Consider the following 21,662-nt stretch of genomic DNA (forward strand, 5'->3'; position numbering starts at 1 on the left):
CCCATAAACCCCTTCGTCGTCCCCTACCTCGTCGACGTATTCAAGGCCTTGACCCACGACTCCGTCGTCGTCTTCCGGATCTGCCTCGACCTCCGTCTCGGGCGGGGAAATCTGAAGATGATGGCTCTGGTCCTCCTCTTCTTGGTCATCGAAGATGTTTTCTGGATCCGGGGCCGCTTGATTGGCCACAAGGCGCACCGCGCGCCGAATGGTGAGAGTCTTCTTTGACCTGAAACTCGCACAAGCCCTGCAGTTTCCTTCGTCATGGTCTGGCGAAAGGCACTTGTTACAGACCGGGTGCACGTCTATATGTGGGTATTTGGACCCACAGAGCGGACAGAGTTTAAATGGGCTCCGCTCCATGTTGGAAAGTCGGTGTCGAGTCGCGATGAGAAGGCCTCGATGTCCGAAGAGTAGAAATACTCCGCTGATTCCGGCTCCGAGAGACGGAAGAACTCGAGACCGCACGCAAACAATACCGACGTCAAGAACACACAGCCTTTTGGCCGTTTAAAGTTATGTTTTCTCGGTTCCGACAGAGACGTCGAGACCGCATCCGAACCCAATGGCGGAAAAAAACAATCTGAGGATGGAGCCGATGCCCATGCGCACTGTAGTCCAGGGGAGGAGCCACCTATCTCAGGATACTTCGAAGACTCTTCCAGGACAACAATGTGCGATCATCCGGACCCAACACTAGGCGGCGATCTAATGCTAAGATATGAATTTAGCAGCCCACATGCCTCGAACATAACGGTTACTAAAAAGTGAAATCACATGGTTCCATTGCAGTGAAACAACAATTCTTTACTATCACAGGGGTGTAAAGCAAATTAAAATATTGCCACACAGAAATAGCACTGCAATAACAACTCTAGTACTAAAATGGGATGAACAGTAAGCGAAAAGACCAAGAGTCACAAACGTTTAGTCCCACCAGCAAATATAACCTTCTACTGCAAACTAAAAATAATACTTGGGAGGGTTTGTCAAAAAAGTCCAGAGCTTAAGAAAAGAATGATAAGGACCTTGAACAGCAGCCACCAGGGCTTTACATTTCCATCCGCACCCAATAGGAGAAACCAGAAAAAGCAAAATATTTGCCACTTGTCCCTGCTGAAACATTACTAAGAAACAATCTATCCTACAACTAAATCTGAACTTCTGAACCTATCGGAAGAGCAGCAAGAGTGGTCCTGGAAGGAGTAGTGTTGAATAACCCTTTACTGCTGAACCTACTCTACTGATATCGAAAGAGGCATGAGGTTCTGTCATCAGTAGTGTTGGACGATCCTTTACTGCTGAACCTACGACTGATATCAATCAATCGGCTCAGTGGGAGGGTGTTCCAGGTCTTGGCAGCGAGGTGGGAGAAGGATCTGCCGCCAGTGGTTGTTCTTCGGATGAGAGGGACGCTGGCGAGGTCAGCAGAACGGAGCTGGAGGTTGGGGATGTAGAAGAGTCGTCTGTTGAGGTAGGCTGGGCCGGTCTTGTGGAGTGCTTTGTGTGGGAGCTTGAAGGAAATCCTCTTGTTGACTGCGAGCCAGTGCAGGTTTCTTAGGTGGGGGTGATGTGGCATGGAACGTCTAGGATCAGGCGTGGAGGAGTTTTGAATGCGCTGCAGTAGTTTGAGGAGCTTGGCCGGGGCTCTCGCATAGAGGGCGTTTCCATAGAAGTCTGCTACTGACGGGGGCCTGGGTGACTGTTTTTCTTGTATCTGTCGGGATCCACCTGTAGATCTTGCATAGCATGCGGAGGGTGTTGAAGTAGGAGGAGACTGCGTTGACTTGCTTGGTCATGGAGAGTGTTGAGTCAAGGAGGACTCCCAGGTTGCGTGCGTAGTCTGTGGGTTGGGCTGCTCCCAGTGCCGTAGGCAACCAGGAGTCGTCCCAGGCTGAAGTGTTGGAGCAGAGGATGAGGACCTCAGTCTTGTCAGTGTCCAGCTTCAGTCGGCTGATCTTCATCCAGTCGGCGACGGCCTTCATTCCTTCGTGGAGGGTGGATTTGGCGGGGAGGGAGAGGATCAGTTGAGTGTCGTCGGCGTAAGAGATTATGTGGAGGTCGTGCTGTCGGGCGACTTGTGCAAGTGGGGCAATGTAGATGTTAAACAGTGTCGGGCAGAGGGATGATCCCTGGGGTACCCCGGAGATGACCTTGGAGGCTTCGGATCAGAATGAGGAAAGAGTGTGTGGTGGCAGACTGTGTCGAAGGCAGCGGAGAGGTCCAGGAGGATGAGGGCTGCGGTCTCACCGTTGTCCAGCAGGGTCCTGATGTAGTCGGTGACGGCGATTAGGGCAGCCTCCATGCTGTGGTTGCTGCGGAACCCTGACTGGAATGGGTCCAGGATGCTGTTTTATTCGAGGTATCGGGTTAGCGGTCTGTTGACTATCTTCTTGATGACTTTGGCTGAGAACGGAAGCAGGGAGATGGGCCGGAAGTTCTTGAGGTCTCTTGGGTCCGCCTTGGTTTTTTGAGTAGGGCATTGATCTCGGTGTTTCCAGTTCTCTGGGAAGGTCGCGGTCTCGAAGGAGAGATTGATGAGGTTGCGCAGGTGGGGTGCGATGGAGCTGCTGGCTTTGTTGAATATGTGGTGCGGGACTGGGTCCGACGGGGAGCCGGAGTGGATTGTGCTCATGGTCTTGATGGTGTCCTCTATGTTCACGTTGGCCCAGGCTGTCTGGGGGTCGTAGTCTATGGTGTGCAGGGTGTCTGGAGTGTCGATGTCTGTTGGGGCTGTCTGGGCGTTGAAGCGGTCGGAGATGTCGTCGATCTTGCAGTGGAGGAAGGTGTGGCTGGGGAGTCGCACAGGGCTTGCGACGGTGAGATGTAGTTGGTGTTGGAGAGTTCCTTTACGATGTTGAAGAGATCCTTGCTGTGTGTGTGTTGTTGAGACGGTCTTTGAAGGAGGTCCTCTTGGCAGACCTTATGAGGTGATGGTGTTTGCGGATGGCATCTTTGTGGGCTGCGAGGCTGTCCGGTGTCTTCATTGTGCTGTCGGAAGAGACCACTGTTCTGTCTCCAGTAGTGATGGACAATCCTTTACTGCTGAACCTACTCGACTGATATCGGAAGAACAGCATGTGTGGTCCTGGCAGGAGTGGCGTAGGACAATCCTTTACTGCTGAACTGAATCCACTAATAATATCGGGAGAGGCACGCGGTTCTGCCAGCAGTAGTGTAGGACGATCCTTTACTGCTGAACCTACTCCACTGATATTGGAAGAGCAGCATGTGTGGTCCTGCCAGGAGCTAGCAGCAATAGTGTTGGGCAATCCTTTACTGCTGTACTAATTCTATTTTTATCGGAAGAGAGTCACGCGGTTCTGCTATCAGTAGTGTTGGACAATGCTTTACTACGGAACCTACTCCACTGATATCGGAAGAACAGCATGTGTGGTCCTGGCAGGAGCTAGCAGCAGTAGTACTGGACAATCCTTTACTGCTGAACCTACTCAACTGATGTCGGAAGAGCAGCATGAGTGCTCCTGCCAGGAGTACTTCTGGACAATCCTCTACTGCTGAACCTACTCAACTGATGTCGGACGAGCAGCATGAGTGCTCCTGCCAGGAGTACTTCTGGACAATCCTCTACTGCTGAACCTACTCAACTGATGTCGGAAGAGCAGCATGAGTGCTCCTGCCAGGAGTACTTCTGGACAATCCTCTACTGCTGAACCTACTCGACTGATATTGGAAGAGCAGATATCCTGCTAAAGTGAGGTACATCTAAGTGCTATTCATTGAGCCACGCAGATCACTGGCTCTCCCTCGGAATGAAAGCCGGCTCCTTGTATGGATATCCTGCTAAAGTGAGGTACATCTAAGTGCTATTCATTAAGCCTTCCAGATCAGTGGGTCTGCCTCGGAATGAAAGCCAGCTCCTTGTATTGATATCCTGCTAAAGAGGTACATCTAAGTGCTATTCAAACCTCACAGATCACTGGTGCCTCGGAATGAAAACCAGCTCCTTGTATTGGAATCCTGCTAAAGTGAGGTACATCTAAGTGCTATTCATTGAGCCACGCAGATCAGTGTGTCTGCCTCGGAATGAAAGCCAGCTCCTTGTATTGATATCCTGCTAAAGAGGTACATCCAAGTGCTATTCAAACCTCACAGATCACTGGTGCCTCGGAATGAAAACCAGCTCCTTGTATTGATATCCTGCTAAAATGAGGTACATCTAAGTGCTATTCATTAAGCCTTCCAGATCAGTGTGTCTGCCTCGGAATGAAAGACCGCTCCTTGTATTGGAATCCTGCTAAAGTGAGGTACATCTAAGTGCTCTTCAGCAAGCCCCACAGATCACTGGGTCTCCCTCGGAATGAAAGCCAGCTCCTTGTATTGATATCCTGCTAAAGTGAGGTACATCTAAGTGCTATTCATTGAGCCACGCAGATCACTGGGTCTGCCTCGGAATGAAAGCCGGCTCCTTGTATTGATCTCCTGCTAAAGTGAGGTACATCTAAGTGCTATTCAGCGAGCCCCACAGATCACTGGGTCTACCTCGGAATGAAAGCCGGCTCCTTGTATGGATATCCTGCTAAAGTGAGGTACATCTAAGTGCTATTCATTAAGGCTTCCAGATCAGTGTGTCTGCCTCGGAATGAAAGACAGCTCCTTGTTTTGATATCCTGCTAAAGTGAGGTACATCTAAGTGCTCTTCAGCGAGCCCCACAGATCACTGGGTCTCCCTCTGAATGAAAGCCGGCTCCTTGTATGGATATCCTGCTAAAGTGAGGTACATTTAAGTGCTATTCATTGAGCCCCCCAGATCACTGGGTCTCCCTATGAATGAAAGCCGGCTCATTGTATGGATATCCTGCTAAAGTGAGGTACATCTAAGTGCTCTTCAGCGAGCCTCGCTGATCACTGGGTCTCACTCTGAATGAAAGCCGGCTCCTTGTTTTGATATCCTGCTAAAGTGAGGTACATGTAAGTGCTCTTCAGCGAGCCTTGCTGATCACTGGGTCTCACTCTGAATGAAAGCCGGCTCCTTGTTTTGATATCCTGCTAAAGTGATGCAAATGCTACTTACCAGTATGCATCTGTTCTTGGCATGTAGGGCTGCTGACATTCATATCTGTGCATAGATCGCCACCTAGTGTTGGGTCCGGATGATTGCACATTGTTGTCCTGGAAGAGTCTTCGAAGTATCACGAGATAGGTGGCTCCTCCCCTGGACTACAGTGCGCATGGGCATCGCCTCCATCCCCAGATTGTTTTTAGCCATTGGCAGAGATGGAGTGAAGTATGTGAGTGATGACCATGCTATGAGCATATATATATGAATGAACACTGCAGCTGCTACAGGCGCCGGGGAGGAGGGTGGGCGATATGAATGTCAGCAGCCCTACATGCTAAGAACAGATGCATACTATTAAGTAGCATTTGCAGTTCGAGGCATGTGGGCTGCTGAATTCATATCTGTGCATAGAATACATAGCAGTCCCTCCATTATCGGCGGCCGCCCGTGCCAGCTGCAGCAGTCTGAAAAAGTGTCTTGAGAACAGCCTGACCAACAGCTGCCTGCTGTTTGGAGTGCACGTCTACACAGCAGTGTTTAGTGAAGGTATGTGTGGTAGACCATGTGGCTGCTCTACAGATATCTTCTAAGGGAATGTTACCTAGGAAAGCCATAGAGGCCCCCAACATCCTGGTGGAGTGGGCCCTTGGTGGGATAGTGAGAGTGCGCTTAGCTTTAGCGTAGCAGATTTGAATGCATTTCACGATCCACCTAGCGATCCCCGCTTTGGAGATAGCGTTTCCCTTGTGGTGTGTGGCAAAAGCAACGAAAAGCTGCTTGGTTTTGCGAAAATCTTTTGTCCTGTCTACATAGTACATCAAGGCTCTCTTAACGTCAAGGGTGTGGAGCATCCGCTCCGCCAGCGTCTCTGGGTTCTGGAAAAACACCGGCAACTCAATTGTCTGGTTTAAATGGAATTGAGATACAACCTTGGGTAAGAATTTAGGGTTAGTGCGGAGTACAACCCTGTTAGCATGTACCTGGAAGAAAGGTTCTTGGATGGTGAGCGCCTGCAATTCGCTAACCCTCCGTAGCGATGTTATTGCTACTAAGAACGCAACCTTCCAAGTTAGAAACTGAAGCTCACAAGAGTGCAGTGGCTCGAAGGGAGGACCCATCAGTCTTGTAAGAACCACATTGAGGTTCCATTCTGGAGCTGGTGGGGTCCTTGGCGGAATGACTCTCTTGAGTCCTTCCAAAAAAGCCTTGATAGCCGGGACCTTAAAGAGCGACAGGTGTTGCCTATTCTGGAGGTATGCTGCCATAGCAGACAGGTGAATGCGGATGGAAGAGTACGCTAAATTGCATTGATACAGATGGAACAGGTAACAAATGATGTTTGGAATGGAAGCATCCAGCGGGTCAATATTGTGATTGACACAGTAAATGACAAACTTCTTCCATTTAGCCGCATAACAAGCTCTAGTAGTGGGCTTCCTTGCCTCCCGAATGATGTCCATGCAATCGGGAGGAAGATTGAGGTAGCCAAACTCTAGGACTTCAGGAGCCAGATCGCCAGGTTGAGCTGTTGCGGGTCTGGGTGCTGAATGTCGCCATGGCTCTGCGTCAGAAGGCTGGGAGTGAGATGAAGCCTTTGATGCGGTACCACGGAGAGTTCCAGAAACGCGGTGTACCATGGTTGGCGAGCCCACGTTGGAGCAACCAGGATGAGAGTCATCGAGTGCTGCCTGAGCTTGCGTGCCACCAGCGGTATCAGCGGTGCTGGGGGAAAAGCGTACGCAAATCTGCCTGACCAGTTCATCCACATCGCATTGCCCTGTGATTGCGGGTGTGGGAACCTGGCGGCGAAGCTTAGGCATTTTGCGTTCTCCTTTGTGGCGAACAGGTCTATCTCTGGATGACCCCACTTTTGGAAGTACGGTTGGAGTACTGATGGATGTATCTCCCACTCGTGCATTTGATGGCTGTGCCTGCTGAGCAGATACGCCATCTGATTGTCCTTGCCCGGGAGATGCTCTGCCATAAGGAAGATGTTCCTCTGAATGGCCCACTTCCACATGCTCTGAGCCAGATGAGACAGCTATGGAGAGTGTGTGCCTCCCTGCTTCTGAATGTAGTACATGGCCGTCATGTTGTCCGTCCTGATCAACACGACTTTGTTGCACAGATGTACTTTGAACGCCTTTAAGGCCATGAAGACTGCCATCAGTTTTAACAGATTGATGTGCATCGTCCTTTGCTGTAGTGTCCATAGTCCCTGCACTGTGTACTGGAGTACATGCGCTCCCCATCCCTGGAGAGAGGCGTCCGTCGTCAGGATAATCTGTGGCACAGGCTCTTGGAATGGTCGGCCCCTGCAAAGGTTTTGTGGATTCCACCAATGCAGAGAGTTGTATGCCCGACCGCTCACCAACACTAGGTCTGTCAGTTGCCCATGAGCCTGAGTCCACTGACGTGCTAGGCACTCCTGAAGCGGACACATATGTAGTCTCGCGTGCGGGACAATGGAGATGCAGGAGGCCATCATGCCTATCAACTGCATGAACACCTTCGCCGGAAGCGAGTGCTGGGGTCTGAATCGTTGGATCAGCGCCTGGATACTGGCGATTCTCACTGAATTTGGCTGCGCAGTGGCTGCCAGAGTGTTGATTGTCGCGCCCAGATACTGTCGCACGTGGGCGGGCTGGAGATGGGACTTTGGGTAGTTCAGAGAGAATCCCAGATCGTGCAGGAGATGAATGGTGCGTGACACATGGTCGACGCACTGTTGTTCCGTCTTTGCTTGAATGAGCCAGTCGTCCAGGTAGGGGTAGACGTGGACGTTCTGGCGACGGAGATGCGCCGCCACAGTCGCTAGGCACTTTGTAAATACCCTTGGCGCTGTGGTGACCCCGAACGGCAGAACCCTGAACTGGTAATGCTGGTCTTGAATCGTGAATCTGAGATACTTCCTGTGGGAAGGATGCAGGGGGATATGAAAATATGCATCTTTCAGATCTAGCGTAGCCAGGAAGTCCCCCTGCTGAAGCAGAGGGAGTACTTGCTGTAACGTGAGCATATGGAAGTGCTCCGAGAGAATGTACCAGTTGAGGGGCCGGAGGTCCAGGATGGGCCTGAGGGATCCGTCCTTTTTGGGAATTAGAAAATACAGGGAGTAAACCCCTGTTCCCCTTTCCTGCAATGGAACGAGCTCTATTGCCCCTTTTTGCAGCATGACTAGAACTTCCTGCTGCAACAAGGTCAAGTGCTCGCCGGACATAGGACGGCTTCTTGGGGGTATGTCTGGTGGAATGGAAGTAAGTTCCAGACAGTAACCGTACTGGATAAGAGACTTGACCCACCTGTCCGTGGTGATGGATCTCCACGCGGGCAGGAACTGCTGGAGTCTCCCCCCGACCGGTGTTGTATGGTCGGGGGGCAGTGACAAGACGTCACTGCTTGTTGGCGGTGGTGGACCTGGAGCTGTTGTTTCCACGTCCCCTGCCCTTGACGTTATTGCCTCTGTAGCCACCTCTACCCTTGTTGTATGAGGTCTGGGTGTTACTTTTGTAATACTGTGTGGACTGCGATGCCTGACCCCTTGAGGTGCCTCTGGAATTTGAGCGGCGAAAGGAACCACTCCAAAACTGCTGAGACTGGAGGGCCCCCATAGACTTGGCAGTGTCTATCTTTTTTCATTTTTTCCAGCGTCGCATCCACCTCAGGGCCAAACAGGTGGTCAGGATTAACTGTTTGGTTCAGTATTGTCGTTTGGATATCGGGCTTGAACCCTGAAATTCTAAGCCAAGCATGCCGCCTAAGCAACACACTGGTGTTGATTGCCCTGGAGGCTGTATCGGCCACATCCAGCGCACATTTTATGGATGCGTTTGTGATGAGCTTTCCTTCCTGAATCAGCATTTCTCCTGCCTCCTTGTACTGGTCAGGCAAGTGTTGCAGTAGTGATTCTAAGGTGTCATAATGAGCCCTATCATAGCGTGCAAGTAGGGCCTGTGTGTTTGAGATTCTCCAAATATTAGCTGCCTGTGCAGCAATTCGTTTCCCTGAGGCCTCGAAGAATTTGGACTCTTTGTCTGGGGGAGGAGCGTCACCAGTGGTCTGCGAGTTCGCCCTCTTCAGAGCGTTGGATACAACCAACGAGTCCAGTGGCAAGTGTCCCTTGATGTATGTAGGATCCGAGGGCGCTGCCTTATATTTTTTTGTCAATGCGAGGGTTGACGACACGCGCCCGAGTGGGCTCCTTGAAGACCTCCGTTGCGTGTTTAAGCACCCCCTTAAGCATTGGCAGTGTTTTGACTGACTTTTCAGCCACTGAGAAAGTGTCAAATAAAAAGTCCACATCTACAGGGTCCGAGTGCAGCTCGACATCGTGGTTAGCCGCAGCTCTCTCGATCAGAGCGTTGAAGGCCGCTGAGTCCTCCGTCGGTGACGTTTTGGCCGCAAAAAGTTGCGTGTCCTGACCCGACTGCGGGTCCTCCGTGTCGCCTCCGGCCGACCAAGGTTCGTGCTCCTCCTCCGTATCCGAGTACGCCGGATAGTTGTACTCGGCATCTTCCTCGTCAGCATCGCCTGCGTCGGAATGCGTCGGCGAGTGTCCCAGGGCTTGTGGAGACATAGGTTCTATCGGGGCCGAAATTTCCGCAGAGTCCCTCTTATTTTTGAGAGGGATCCGAAAATGTTCCAACACCGGTTCAGTGGTGAATTTTCTCTTGAGGAGAGACAGTTTCCCACTATTGGCGTCGATGATGACCTCTCGACGCTCCTCCTCAGCAAGCGGCTGGAGCCGAAGCTTCGACACCACTAAGGCTGCTTTCGGTGTCAATACCTCCTTCGAGGGCCCGCTATGTTTCGGCGCGAAAGCCGTCGGCGTCGACTTTGGCGGCAGGGTAAAACGGATAGGCGTTTGCGCCTTCGCAGGCTTCGGCGTGTGCTTAGGCGCCACAGTGTCCTGAGCAGGAACCACATTGTCCTTCCGTATCCGCTGCAGGGATTCCACTACCTTCTTTGTCAAGGCAGGAGAGGGCTTGACCGGCTCGAGCGATCTCCCCGAGTCGGGAGTCGGATCGATGGCAGGCACCTTCTTCGGGGCCGACACCTCACGCGCCTTGTCCCCAAGGGCCGGCGCCGGCCGAGCCCGGGTCGCGTCGTCGCCCTGACGCTTCTTCAGAGCCGTCTTCGGGTCCTCGACCCCCTTCGGCGCCGACGCAGCCGCGTCGGCCGACTTCGCCGCCGACCCCGGGGGCTTCGGGTCGGCCATCTTGGCGTGGCTCTTCAAGTCGGCCATCTTGAATTTTTTGGAAGTTGACGCCTCCAGAACCTTCTGCCCCAGCGCAACTTTCACTTTCGGTTTCGAAACCGAGGAATCGGTGCCAGATGGCTTCACTTTCGTTTTCTTCAACGGGAGTGGCGCCTCAGAAATGTCCGTGACCGGGCCCGGAGGCGGGGACGTTGGACTTATAACGAGGTCTTGGGTAAGGCCCGAAGGCGATCCCTCGACCTGGGCCGTATGAAGGGGATTGACCCCTGAGTCTGGTTGGGGATGCTCCTCCTCCGAGCTATCCCCTACGGTGGCAATAGCCCGATCGTCGTCCCCTACCTCGTCGGCGACTTCGTCAAAGTCCTCATCACCCGCGTCGTAGGCATCCCCTTCGGACGCGGGACTAGAGTCCGAACCTTGTACGTCGTCTTTGTCTCCAACAGATTCTTCGAATATGTCGTCTGGTGGGGGCGCCGCGGTAGCCGAGAACTTGGCCTGGAGCCTAGCGGCCCGACGAATCTTGAGAGTTTTCTTGCACCGGAATTTCGAACACGCCATGCAGCTGTCTTCGTCATGGTCCGGTGACAAGCATTTATTGCACACGGGGTGCACGTCGAGGTGTGGATACTTTGAGTTACACACCGGGCACTTCTTGAACGGAGTCCGCTCCATAGCAGAAGTGTAGTGTAGGCCCGTCCGCGCCGAGAGCACGCGGAAGGGTAGCAAGAGTTCGGAGCTGAGAGTCAGACAAGAAACCCGAACGCAACTATACCAACGCTCAGCCTAAAGACCTTTTGGTCTCGAGTAGAAAGTTGAACAACTATCGGTTCCGACAGAGGGAACCGAAACACATCCGAACCCAATGGCGGAAAAAAACAATCTGGGGATGGAGGCGATGCCCATGCGCACTGTAGTCCAGGGGAGGAGCCACCTATCTCGTGATACTTCGAAGACTCTTCCAGGACAACAATGTGCAATCATCCGGACCCAACACTAGGCGGCGATCTATGCACAGATATGAATTCAGCAGCCCACATGCCTCGAACGGTACATTTAAGTGCTCTTCAGCGAGCCTCGCAGATCACTGGGTCTGCCTCGGAATGAAAGCCGGCTCCAGATCACTGGCTCTCCCTCGGAATGAAAGCCAGCTCCTTGTAGTGAGATCCTGCTAAAGTGAGGTACATCTAAGTGCCATTCATTGAGCCCCACAGATCACTGGGTCTCCCTCTGAATGAAAGCCGGCTCCTTGTATGGATATCCTGCTAAAGTGAGGTACATCTAAGTGCTCTTTAGCGAGCCCCACAGATCACTGGGTCTCCCTCTGAATGAAAGCCGGCTCCTTGTATGGATATCCTGCTAAAGTGAGGTACATCTAAGTGCCATTCATTGAGCCCCACAGATCACTGGGTCTGCCTCGGAATGAAAGACAGCTCCTTGTATTGGAATCCTGCTAAAGTGAGGTACATCTAAGTGCTCTTCAGCGAGCCTCGCAGATCACTGGGTCCGCCTCGGAATGAAAGCCGGCTCCAGATCACTGGGTCTGCCTCGGAATGAAAGCCGGCTCCTTGTAGTGAGATCCTGCTAAAGTGAGGTACATCTAAGTGCTCTCAGCAAGCCTCGCAGATCACTGGGTCTCCCTCTGAATGAAAGCCGGCTCCTTGTATGGATATCCTGCTAAAGTGAGGTGCATCTAAGTGCTCTTCAGCGAGCCTCGCAGATCACTGGGTCTGCCTCGGAATGAAAGCCGGCTCCAGATCACTGGCTCTCCCTCGGAATGAAAGCCAGCTCCTTGTAGTGAGATCCTGCTAAAGTGAGGTACATCTAAGTGCTATTCATTGAGCCACGCAGATCACTGGGTCTGCCTCGGAATGAAAGCCGGCTCCAGATCACTGGGTCTGCCTCGGAATGAAAGCCGGCTCCTTGTATTGATATCCTGCTAAAGTGAGGTACATCTAAGTGCTATTCATTAAGCCTTCCAGATCACTGGCTCTTCCTCGGAATGAAAGCCAGCTCCTTGTAGTGAGATCCTGCTAAAGTGAGGTACATCTAAGTGCTCTTCAGCGAGCCCCACAGATCACCTGGTCTGCCTCGGAATGAAAGCCGGCTCCTTGTATGGATATCCTGCTAAAGTGAGGTACATCTAAGTGCTCTTCAGCGAGCCCCACAGATCACTGGGTCTCCCTCGGAATGAAAGCCAGCTCCTTGTATTGATATCCTGCTAAAGTGAGGTACATCTAAGTGCTATTCATTGAGCCTCGCAGATCACTGGGTCTGCCTCGGAATGAAGGCCAGCTCCTTGTATTGATATCCTGCTAAAGTGAGGTACATCTAAGTGCTATTCATTGAGCCTCGCAGATCACTGGGTCTGCCTCGGAATGAAAGCCAGCTCCTTGTATTGATATCCTGCTAAAATGAAGTACATCTAAGTGCTATTCATTAAGCCTTCCAGATCAGTGTGTCTGCCTCGGAATGAAAGCCAGCTCCTTGTATTGATATCCTGCTAAAGTGAGGTACATCTAAGTGCTATTCTTTAAGCCTTCCAGATCACTGGCTCTTCCTCGGAATGAAAGCCAGCTCCTTGTAGTGAGATCCTGCTAAAGTGAGGTACATCTAAGTGCTCTTCAGCGAGCCCCACAGATCACTGGGTCTCCCTCTGAATGAAAGCTGGCTCCTTGTAGTGAGATCCTGCTAAAGTGAGGTACATCTAAGTGCTCTTCAGCGAGCCCCACAGATCACTGGGTCTCCCTCTGAATGAAAGCCGGCTCCTTGTATGGATAGCCTGCTAAAGTGAGGTACATCTAAGTGCTATTCAAGCCTCACAGATTACTGTGTCTGCCTCAGAATGAAAGCCAGCTCCAGATCACTGGCTCTCCCTCGGAATGAAAAGTATTAACTGTTTTTTTTGCAGAGTTTTATAGAGCACGAACTTGACCCGGTATCAGTGTGCTTTACATAGCACCATTTGCGTTACATGAGGACACATTCATTTTTTGTTAGGCACGGGGAGATTAAGTGATTTGCCCAGAATCACAGGATGTTCAGCATCATTGCAGAGACTAACCCAGTTCTCCAGATTCGAGGTCGCCCGCCCTAGCCGTTAGGCCAACTCCTCTCCCAAACATCATTTTATTCCCACTACGAGTAGTACTAGCAGATTTAAACAAATGTCCTCTGCCTAGCAATGAAGTGCTAGGGGGATCACGGTTGTAATCTTACCTGGTGGAGTTGAACAGCAGAGACCGGGATCTGCACCGTTCCCGATGGAGCAGTTAGAAATACTTGTTGCACACCACCTGGAACAAAAGAAGGTTTAGTTCATCACCAGTCTATAAAAGAATATATTGGTTACAAAATTAAACTGAACTTCACTAATATGTCCTAAAGATCAAGCACGAGCGTCAAAGCATGTTACAGTGCCTTTTCCCTTTCTTTATACACTGCCAAATTTCAGCGGGGGTTGTAAAAGTGCTTCTCCTCCAGAACATGCATAACTGTTGCTTCTGCCCAAAATCAAGAACCCTGGAACCCTGAACTCAAACAGCAGAATCATTTCAGTGTAAAGTCAAGGGTGGTGTTCCATTGATCGTTGAATTCAAAAGGCTGCATGCAGTGTTAAAAAACACCAAGATCACAATACGCACGTCACCTTGCATATTACTCACGTTCCAACCATACCATGCAACACCTAACAAATGGACTAGGATGATTTTTTTTTTACATGTAGCACTAGTTCTCTTCCAAGGGTATCCTCAATCATAAGCACTGAGTTGACACACACACACCGGAATTACGCCAATTGGCAAAAAGGTAGGTCTTGGTTCAGAAAAAGCCCTTTTTGTTAAATGGTGTAAATCCATTCAGTAGTTCCTGAGAAATTAGAAAAAGAAAAAGTTTTGATATCTAGGGCAGCGCAGCGGTGGGTTCGCGAACCCTCCTGACCACGAGTGTCATTCTAATTGGTTGCTAACACTACAAACCAGGAAGTATTGGCAGCCATCTTGTGTCTAGGTGGAACAGAGTCACAACTAAACAGTGAAAAAGAGGTTAAAAACAAGTAAAGGGGGCAGGGTAGAAACACCTTGACCCCCCTAGGCTTGCTCAGGGGGTCCCACAAGGACCCAAAAAAGTTTTTTTTTAAAATAATTTCGGCAGAAAGCCCAATGGGTTCCCGAATCCCACCGAAAGTATTTTAAAACAAAAAAAGAAAGCGGGGACTCCCAGGGGCACTTGATTTATTAGCGGGGGCCTGCGGGAGTCCCCGCAGTCCCGAGGACCGCCACATCCCCGGGGCTTTATTGATTTTTTTTGGGGGGGAAGGGGGGGGGGGGGGGGGAGAGCAGGGGGGACACGCAGCCCCAGGGACCGCCACGGCTGTCCCATTCCCCCCCCACGCTGCGCTGTTGACCGTCAACTCCCCGGGGCTCTGTAAAACTTAAAAAAAGGTGTGGGGGCTCGAGCCCCCCCCCCCCCACATGCTCCGGGGACCACCACCTCCCCGGGGTATAGAAAATGAGGGGGGCGTGCACCTGCTTGCTCCTCCTCCCCCTTCCGATAAGGCGCTTCTTGGGAGACAGCATGCCCGCGGGAATCTGTTGTGGCAGTGAGCGTTGCGAGGCTCCCTCCTCAGTTCAGTCAGGCCTCCCCATAGCGGGTTGGGGCAGCGAGCATCGCGTGGATCCTCTCTCTCTTCCCCCCCCCCCCCCCCCAACCCCCACCCCTCCTTCCATGGTTGGCATTCCACTCGGTCCTTTGGTGCCCGGCACCATCAGGAGAGGAGAAACTTATGTTGTCAGCAGTGTCCCGCTGCATTTAGTTGAGTGGTGTCTGCAGTGTGCGTTGTGACTGGGAAGAGTTAGAGCCACATGCTTGGAGCCCGGGAGGGGAGACCTGCCGGGGGTCATCTGCTTCCCATTGCGATGCGGCCGAGGAGAAGGGGTGTGGGATTTGAGCTGGGACCCTGCCCTTCAACCGAGTGTCCCTACAGAAACAAATGAGTTTAATTTTAGCCATTTCGTACCCCTTTGCAGTTATTCAGAACATTTATACTGGTTTTAAGTTTATCGAAACAGATCGCATGTTTCCAAACGCAATCGAGCGAGTAATGCATGTGGATCTTTGACACGGCTACCCATTTTAAAGCGAAGGGTGTTTTGTATGTGGCTAGAAATAGGCAGAGGGTAGCAGGCAACATTCAGCCCAAAGGAGAGCTTTAAGGTGTTTTCAAGAGCTGGAAGCTGCCCACAGTTATGTGTGCTTCGAGTGTTTATTGCTGGAGGTGGAGCCATGTCTGACACCTTTTTCCAAGTGAGTTGTAGGCGTTTGTGTTTTTACAATCCTTGAGTCAGTTTGGTGCGTTGAAGACTGTGGCGGCTTCAGAGGTATTATGTCTTTGTAGAAGCCTTCAAAGATGCACGGACATGGAAGTGAGGAGGGGAGGTCCCATGGAAGCTGCGAACGGTCATGTGCCAGAGGTCCACACATCCGTAAAGGGAAGAGGCCCTGAGGGTTGGTCACGGGCTCTCAGCATGAACAGGTCCAGAGGAGCTTTGGATGCGCACGCGCTCTGCTGGTGCAGATTGTGGCTGGGCAGCTGCTGCCTGAGTGGTGAGCCGCGAGTGGGTGTTCGGCGGGCTGGCCTTGCGCAGAGTACGTTTGTGTTTGATCTACAATTTTATAGGCAACGGACTTGGCTTGAAGGCATTCGAGGGTTGTACAGCAGTAGCAGGATAACAAGTGGGCAGCGGTTTGCAGTAATTTGGCACAGCTGCCGAGGTTTCAGATACCTAGGTGTAAAGTTCTATTTTCGATGATGGTGTATGGCGTTTCAGCCACTATGGGTGATACCTCATTGCAGCACACAGGATTAGTTAGGGGGAGAGGAGGTGACCTAACAGCAAGGACGGTCGAACCTATAGCAGGGGAACCAGGTTTGAGTCTCAGCAACGAGGCTTAACATGATTCTCTGCCATTCAATTAATCTCCCCGTGCCTAACAAGGTCCTTGTGTAACGCAACTGGTGCTTATGTAAGCTCTCTGACCTCATGCCTTTGGGTCTCGGATTTAAGACGATCTGACGGCTTAGTGGGTTAAGGCATCCACTCCAGAACTGGTGTATGACCTCTTGGTCACAGGTCAGATGCGGACGGCCCACTCATCCTTGCAGAAGGGAGTGTGGCTGAGCGGTCTAAGCCGTTGGATTAAAGCCCCAGTCTCTCTGGAGGTGTGGGTTCGGATCCCACTGCTACAGATGACACTTCAGTCCGAGCGTCTTCTGTTTTCCAGGAGTCTTATGTTTTGTGCCCTGCAATGGTTTTGACCATGGCTTGGGAGTCCTTTCTGGCATGGGTGCAGTGACTGGTGGTGAATTTTGATTGGCTTATTGTTGGCGCCAGTGTGGTGCCTGGGGAGAGGTTTTGTCGTGGTTGCCCCCCTCTGCCCATGGGGCGCCTAGTTCCGAAGGTCAGCACGCCAGAGCTCGCCGTGAAAAGGGTGGCGGTGCATCCCCTGGTGCATCTAAGAATTGTGGTGGGGAACACCTAATCTTGCCCGCCTTGTCCTAAGGTCCAAGTAGTGGCAGATTGCACGCCTATCTGGTTCTGTTTGACATTAACAGTACACTGCAAGTTTTACACTTCGGTGTTGGTGGTTGGCATGGGTTAGTAAGCACACGGGGTATTGAGCTGTTGGTAATATCATGGCACATCCTACTGTTGATATGTGCGCGCAGTGCTCTTTATCAGTGATAAATCTGATGTGTCATTTGCAATGTCGTTGCCAACCTGTGGGAGGACACCTCAGAAGGGTTGTCGAGGCTTGAGCCCTACCATCAAACACAAGTTAATGTTGCTTGGCTCTGGGGTTTAACTTGTAGAGCCAGCCTTGATTGGCCCATGTGTTGATTTGACATTGTGCAGGCTCTACCATTGTACGCCGTGATCGCAGGGAGAGCAGTAAACTGGCACTTGCCTCTCCAGCTATAGAGTGCTGAAAACAGGCGCAATCATGGCTATCCCACTAGGCGCTACGGGTGAACAATTTGAGTTCACCCGTAGCACTTCAAGGTGGGCTTCAAGGATAATTTGAGCAGGGGACTCTTTTCAATTGTGCGCGATGACTCAAATAGTGTTTCCTTACTGGTGGTGCCCTCGTCTGATGGAGTCTATTCCAGCGCCACGGCAAGCAGAGGGAGAGGCGGGTCAGACACATGTTAAGGCATGGGCAACGTGGGATTGGGCCCAGGGGTCCAGCCTTCGAAGGGGCCCCTTGACAGACAACTGTTCTGCAGAGTCTTGTCCTGATATCCTAGATATTTCTTTAACAGATAGTTTTAATTTCTGTTGCCCAAAATGCAACTTTAAGGTGGGCAATGTGTGAGAAGACATTTGTTATCTTGCAGAGTAATATTGTGTGCTTCGTGCAACATCCAAAAAAGTATCTTAGACCAAAACAGGACCTCAAAAAAGAGAATTGGTGGAGAGTCATATTATTGGCAGTAATATTAGTGAGCTGCTGCTGAGTTCCAATGTTGAACGAGTCACTATCCGTGAATATTGATGCAAACACAATTAGAACTTGGCCAGTGTGCTCGTGCAGTATCAGCAACCTGGCAAAGGAGGGTACTTTGGATAACGGCGCAAGATACGCAAGTTGTATCACAACATCACCAGTCTTATACTCTGGGCCATTGGCCTTCTGGTGATGCAGCAGCTATTTGCACAGATCTTCAGGCCTGCATTAGCCACATACCTCCTCCAGTCTAGCCCACACGCCGAACATTCTGCTCTGAATACACTTGGTCTGGCTGATTCAATAAAGCCTTTTACTGGTTTAATCTCGTTGGACACATGTTGGCACAATAATGGCCATGTAGGGTTGGGTCTTAGCAGGAGGGCCTGCGATTGGTTCGGCTGGTTTTACTTGAAGGGTCCGGATTTGGACAGTGGAAAAACAACCGTCTGAAACGGGTTCACATGCAGTGGAAGGCCCTTGGCAAGGTGCACTGGTAATCTTTGTTCCCTTATACAGTATTTATTTAGTGGTTAAACAGGTACTAAGGTGGGGGTACCTTTGGCAGTATTTCCATGTCTGGAAGTATGTAGTGAGGTAGTAATTGTGTCCCAAGTTGTGCAACATGATACATACATTTGTACAGGGTGCTTGTTAAAAGGTTCCTTTGGTTGAACGAGTGCCAGGCAAAAGGGGAACACTTGTACAAGAGATAAACATGAGTGGTTACTCAACATTGTGTGTTAGAAGGGATGTGGTCTAAAACATAACTTACACGAATTAGCCTTAAAACGCATGATGGAGACAAATTAAGAGACGTGCCTAAAGCTGTAAACCTTGTGCTAAAGGGATGGCATGCCAAGGGAGATCTTCCATATTTAACGGGATCCCCTCAATCCAACACACCAAAGTAAGCGGAGAATGTCAGATTGATTTTGTTGGACCGGTTATTAGTTTCATTAAACTCAAATTAAAATTTGCTTTATTCGATTCAAGTATTAAATCATAAAAGCATGGTACAAGAAGAACATACATCAATTCTACAAAATGATTTAAAAGCGGTTAAAAAACATTAAAAAGTCTTCAGCATTGTACTTCATCGTCCAACATATGCATGAGTTAGAAATGAAATCCATTTAATTGCAATGAGGGGATGAGATTACATTGTTTCTCAATCCAACAACCCCTTTCATATATTTAGTTATACAATCATTCAAAATTTTGTTTTCTAAAAGTTGCAATTTAATGAACGCGGGACGGCATTGTCAGTCCTAGCTCTTTTAAAATTGGCAAAATGCATCTTTTCCTTAATGTATATAAAATTTATTTTTTTTAAATCGCAGAAAAACAATGTGAATCGTGGTCTGTGAGGATATATCGTTACATGGACAAAGGTCTAAGGGGCGTGACCAGTCCATGTTTGGAAAGGTAACCGTGTTATGAATATTATCTAAGCGTGTCAATACCATCCTGTCATAACTTCCCTTTGTATTTAAAAGGTATGGTTGTATCAAGAGCAATTGGTTCTCCAACAGTCGGTTTGTCATTATTAAGGGAGAATCTCAAATTCTCTAAAAAGTTCGTGCGGATGGTCTTTAGTTCTTGCCTTTGAATGGAAGAGATGCTAACAGGGTTGCAGAAGTATTCAGGACGTACCAAATTGGCCACGAAGTGCTTGACATAGTTAAGCAATGGGATACTTTAAGTATGCTGTAGGCTCAGGCAATCTTCAATCATGTCTCTATTAAGACCTGTGGCCACGCTTGACCAGATCTTGTGTCACAAAAGGACCGACTGCATTTTAATTAGGTCGGTCAGATATGGCATTCCCAGCTCGGCATGGGCAATATACGTAGCCGTACTGTTTGTGGTAGCTAAAAGTTATCTGAAAAATGTGTTCTTAATTGTCTGCAATGAATCAACATTTACATATCCCCATATTCCGGCTCCAAACACAGCAGTTAAAATGCATTATGCTTTATAAATTGCGAGCAATTCGGCGATGGGAAGCTTACCTAGCTTCCTGGCAAAGTTTGTCAGAGCTCCTATGGCTTTGACAAATTGCAACTTTCTTGCTCTAATGGCGTAGGCCCATGAGCCCCCTTTGTCAAAGACAATACCAAGGTATGCAAAATAGTAAACAAATTCCAGTGCCTTGGTGTCAATAACGATGTCCCGACACTTAACACTGCTTGCTACATTTTATAACATGCACTTTTGTTATATTGACATGGAGATCTACGCTAGACATGTATGTTACAAAACTCGCAACACTTTTTTACAAACAAATTTGCGTGCGGGATAAAAGAAACTGCTTCATCCGCATGTAGTAATGGTCCTATGGGTCGTTTACCAATGCGGGCTAGATCCCGACATTCCCTGGATAATGTAACACCTAAGCCATTTATATACAAGGTGAAAAGGAAGGAGGCTAGCACACACCACTGCCTGACCCCCTTCTTAACAGGGAAGAAATGCGTTACTTACCTGTAACTGCATTTATCCAGTATTGGCGGCTTTCATAGATTCACATGCCTGAATCATTCCCAGTACGAACTAGGACAGCTTTGCGAGCCACAAGTTTTCCGATTGAAGACCTTTTAAGTCAAAACGATACTCAGAGAATGGAAACCCGTTCAAGAAACAATACCGTCAAGGGTAGTGCATTGCACGAAGGGAGAAACTGTGCCGAACCGAGCGCAGCAATTCACACCCGAACCGGATAGTGGAAAAAACTATTTAACAACGGAGCCGATGCCCATCCGCACTATCACCGAAAGGAGTCGCCTACCTTGTGACTGGAAAAAGACTTCTTCGAACAAAAAACAAAGTGCAAACATCCGGTCCCAACACTAGATGGCGGGTTATGCAAAGCATGTGATCTACAGCTCACATGCCTAGAACATTCAGTTTCTTTTGGGGAATTGAGGAACTTTTACACTAACTGCATATGCAACATTGCCTGCTGTAATTGTTCCTGGTCAACAATGTATTTTTATTTAAAGAATTCAGTCTAGCACAGACTTAGACAAAGGGCAAGAGATTTACAAGTAACAATGAACAGGAGTAGTTACAAAATAAAGTGAGAAACTGATATGAGCAGAATATAGAGCCTAGAGTATAGATGACATACTTTAAAGTGACAGATGGAGTTCCAAAAGAACAATGCTAGGAGTTACTGGTTTCAAGATGCAATTTCCAAACAGATAAGTCTTTCCACTAAGCCAGTCAGTTTAGGAGAGTGGATTATTTGAGGCGGACAAGTGTCCACCTCAAATACTGTACTAGTGAATAACAAGGTCAAGAAAATAGAGATATAAGAATATCTTCTCCAAAAATCTCGAAGGCAAAATTATCAAAAAGTAAGCGCATGCATAGGAAGGATGTATTTACTATTCCCATCTCCATACCTTTAACCACATCGCTGCTGTGCATTTCCCCCCCCCGGTGCTGGGATCCCAGATTTTCCATTGTTCATGACGAGCTCAGCTCGTCATCAGCACAGCTCAACCGTGCCTCATGACGAGCTGAGCTCGTCATGAGCATGGAAAGGGGTTAAGATCTATGCATCAAGGTACAAATATGTGGAGTTCAGTATAGAAAATCTATACTTACCTATTGTTATCCCCAATTTAATTTGTTCTGGATATTTACATCTTGCGATATTCTAGCTTCAATATTAAGGTGGCATACCACCTCAAAGGATAAGGCTGCCACCTGCTAGATGGCACATATGAAATAAAATACTGCGGTGTTGTTGGTAGTGAGACACAAAGCGATCAGTCTCAAATTAGATCACATGCCCCCCACACTGTCCACCCTGTCACCAGGCCTAAGCCGTTCTAATCTGAGAGCAGTTTTCACACCTTAACGTCAAACACCTGCTAAGAAGCTGCTGCAAAGATAATGCAAATT

The 21,662-nt window shown here is 49.6% G+C and overlaps 1 protein-coding gene across 4 annotated transcripts in view; it reads right to left on the bottom strand.

Annotated features, from left to right (window-relative positions):
- SRF (serum response factor) overlaps positions 1-21,662 on the bottom strand; it is a 225,252-nt gene that overhangs the window by 10,130 nt on the left and 193,460 nt on the right. For all 4 annotated transcript variants that reach the window (XM_086948774.1, XM_086948777.1, XM_086948775.1 and 1 more), the window contains exon 6: positions 13,458-13,534. In XM_086948774.1, coding sequence (XP_086804900.1) covers positions 13,458-13,534 — 77 coding nt within the window. The remainder of the gene's footprint in view (positions 1-13,457; positions 13,535-21,662) is intronic.

This window comes from Lissotriton vulgaris, unplaced genomic scaffold (assembly GCF_964263255.1).
Source record: "Lissotriton vulgaris unplaced genomic scaffold, aLisVul1.2 SCAFFOLD_375, whole genome shotgun sequence".
Classification (NCBI taxonomy): domain Eukaryota; kingdom Metazoa; phylum Chordata; class Amphibia; order Caudata; family Salamandridae; genus Lissotriton; species Lissotriton vulgaris.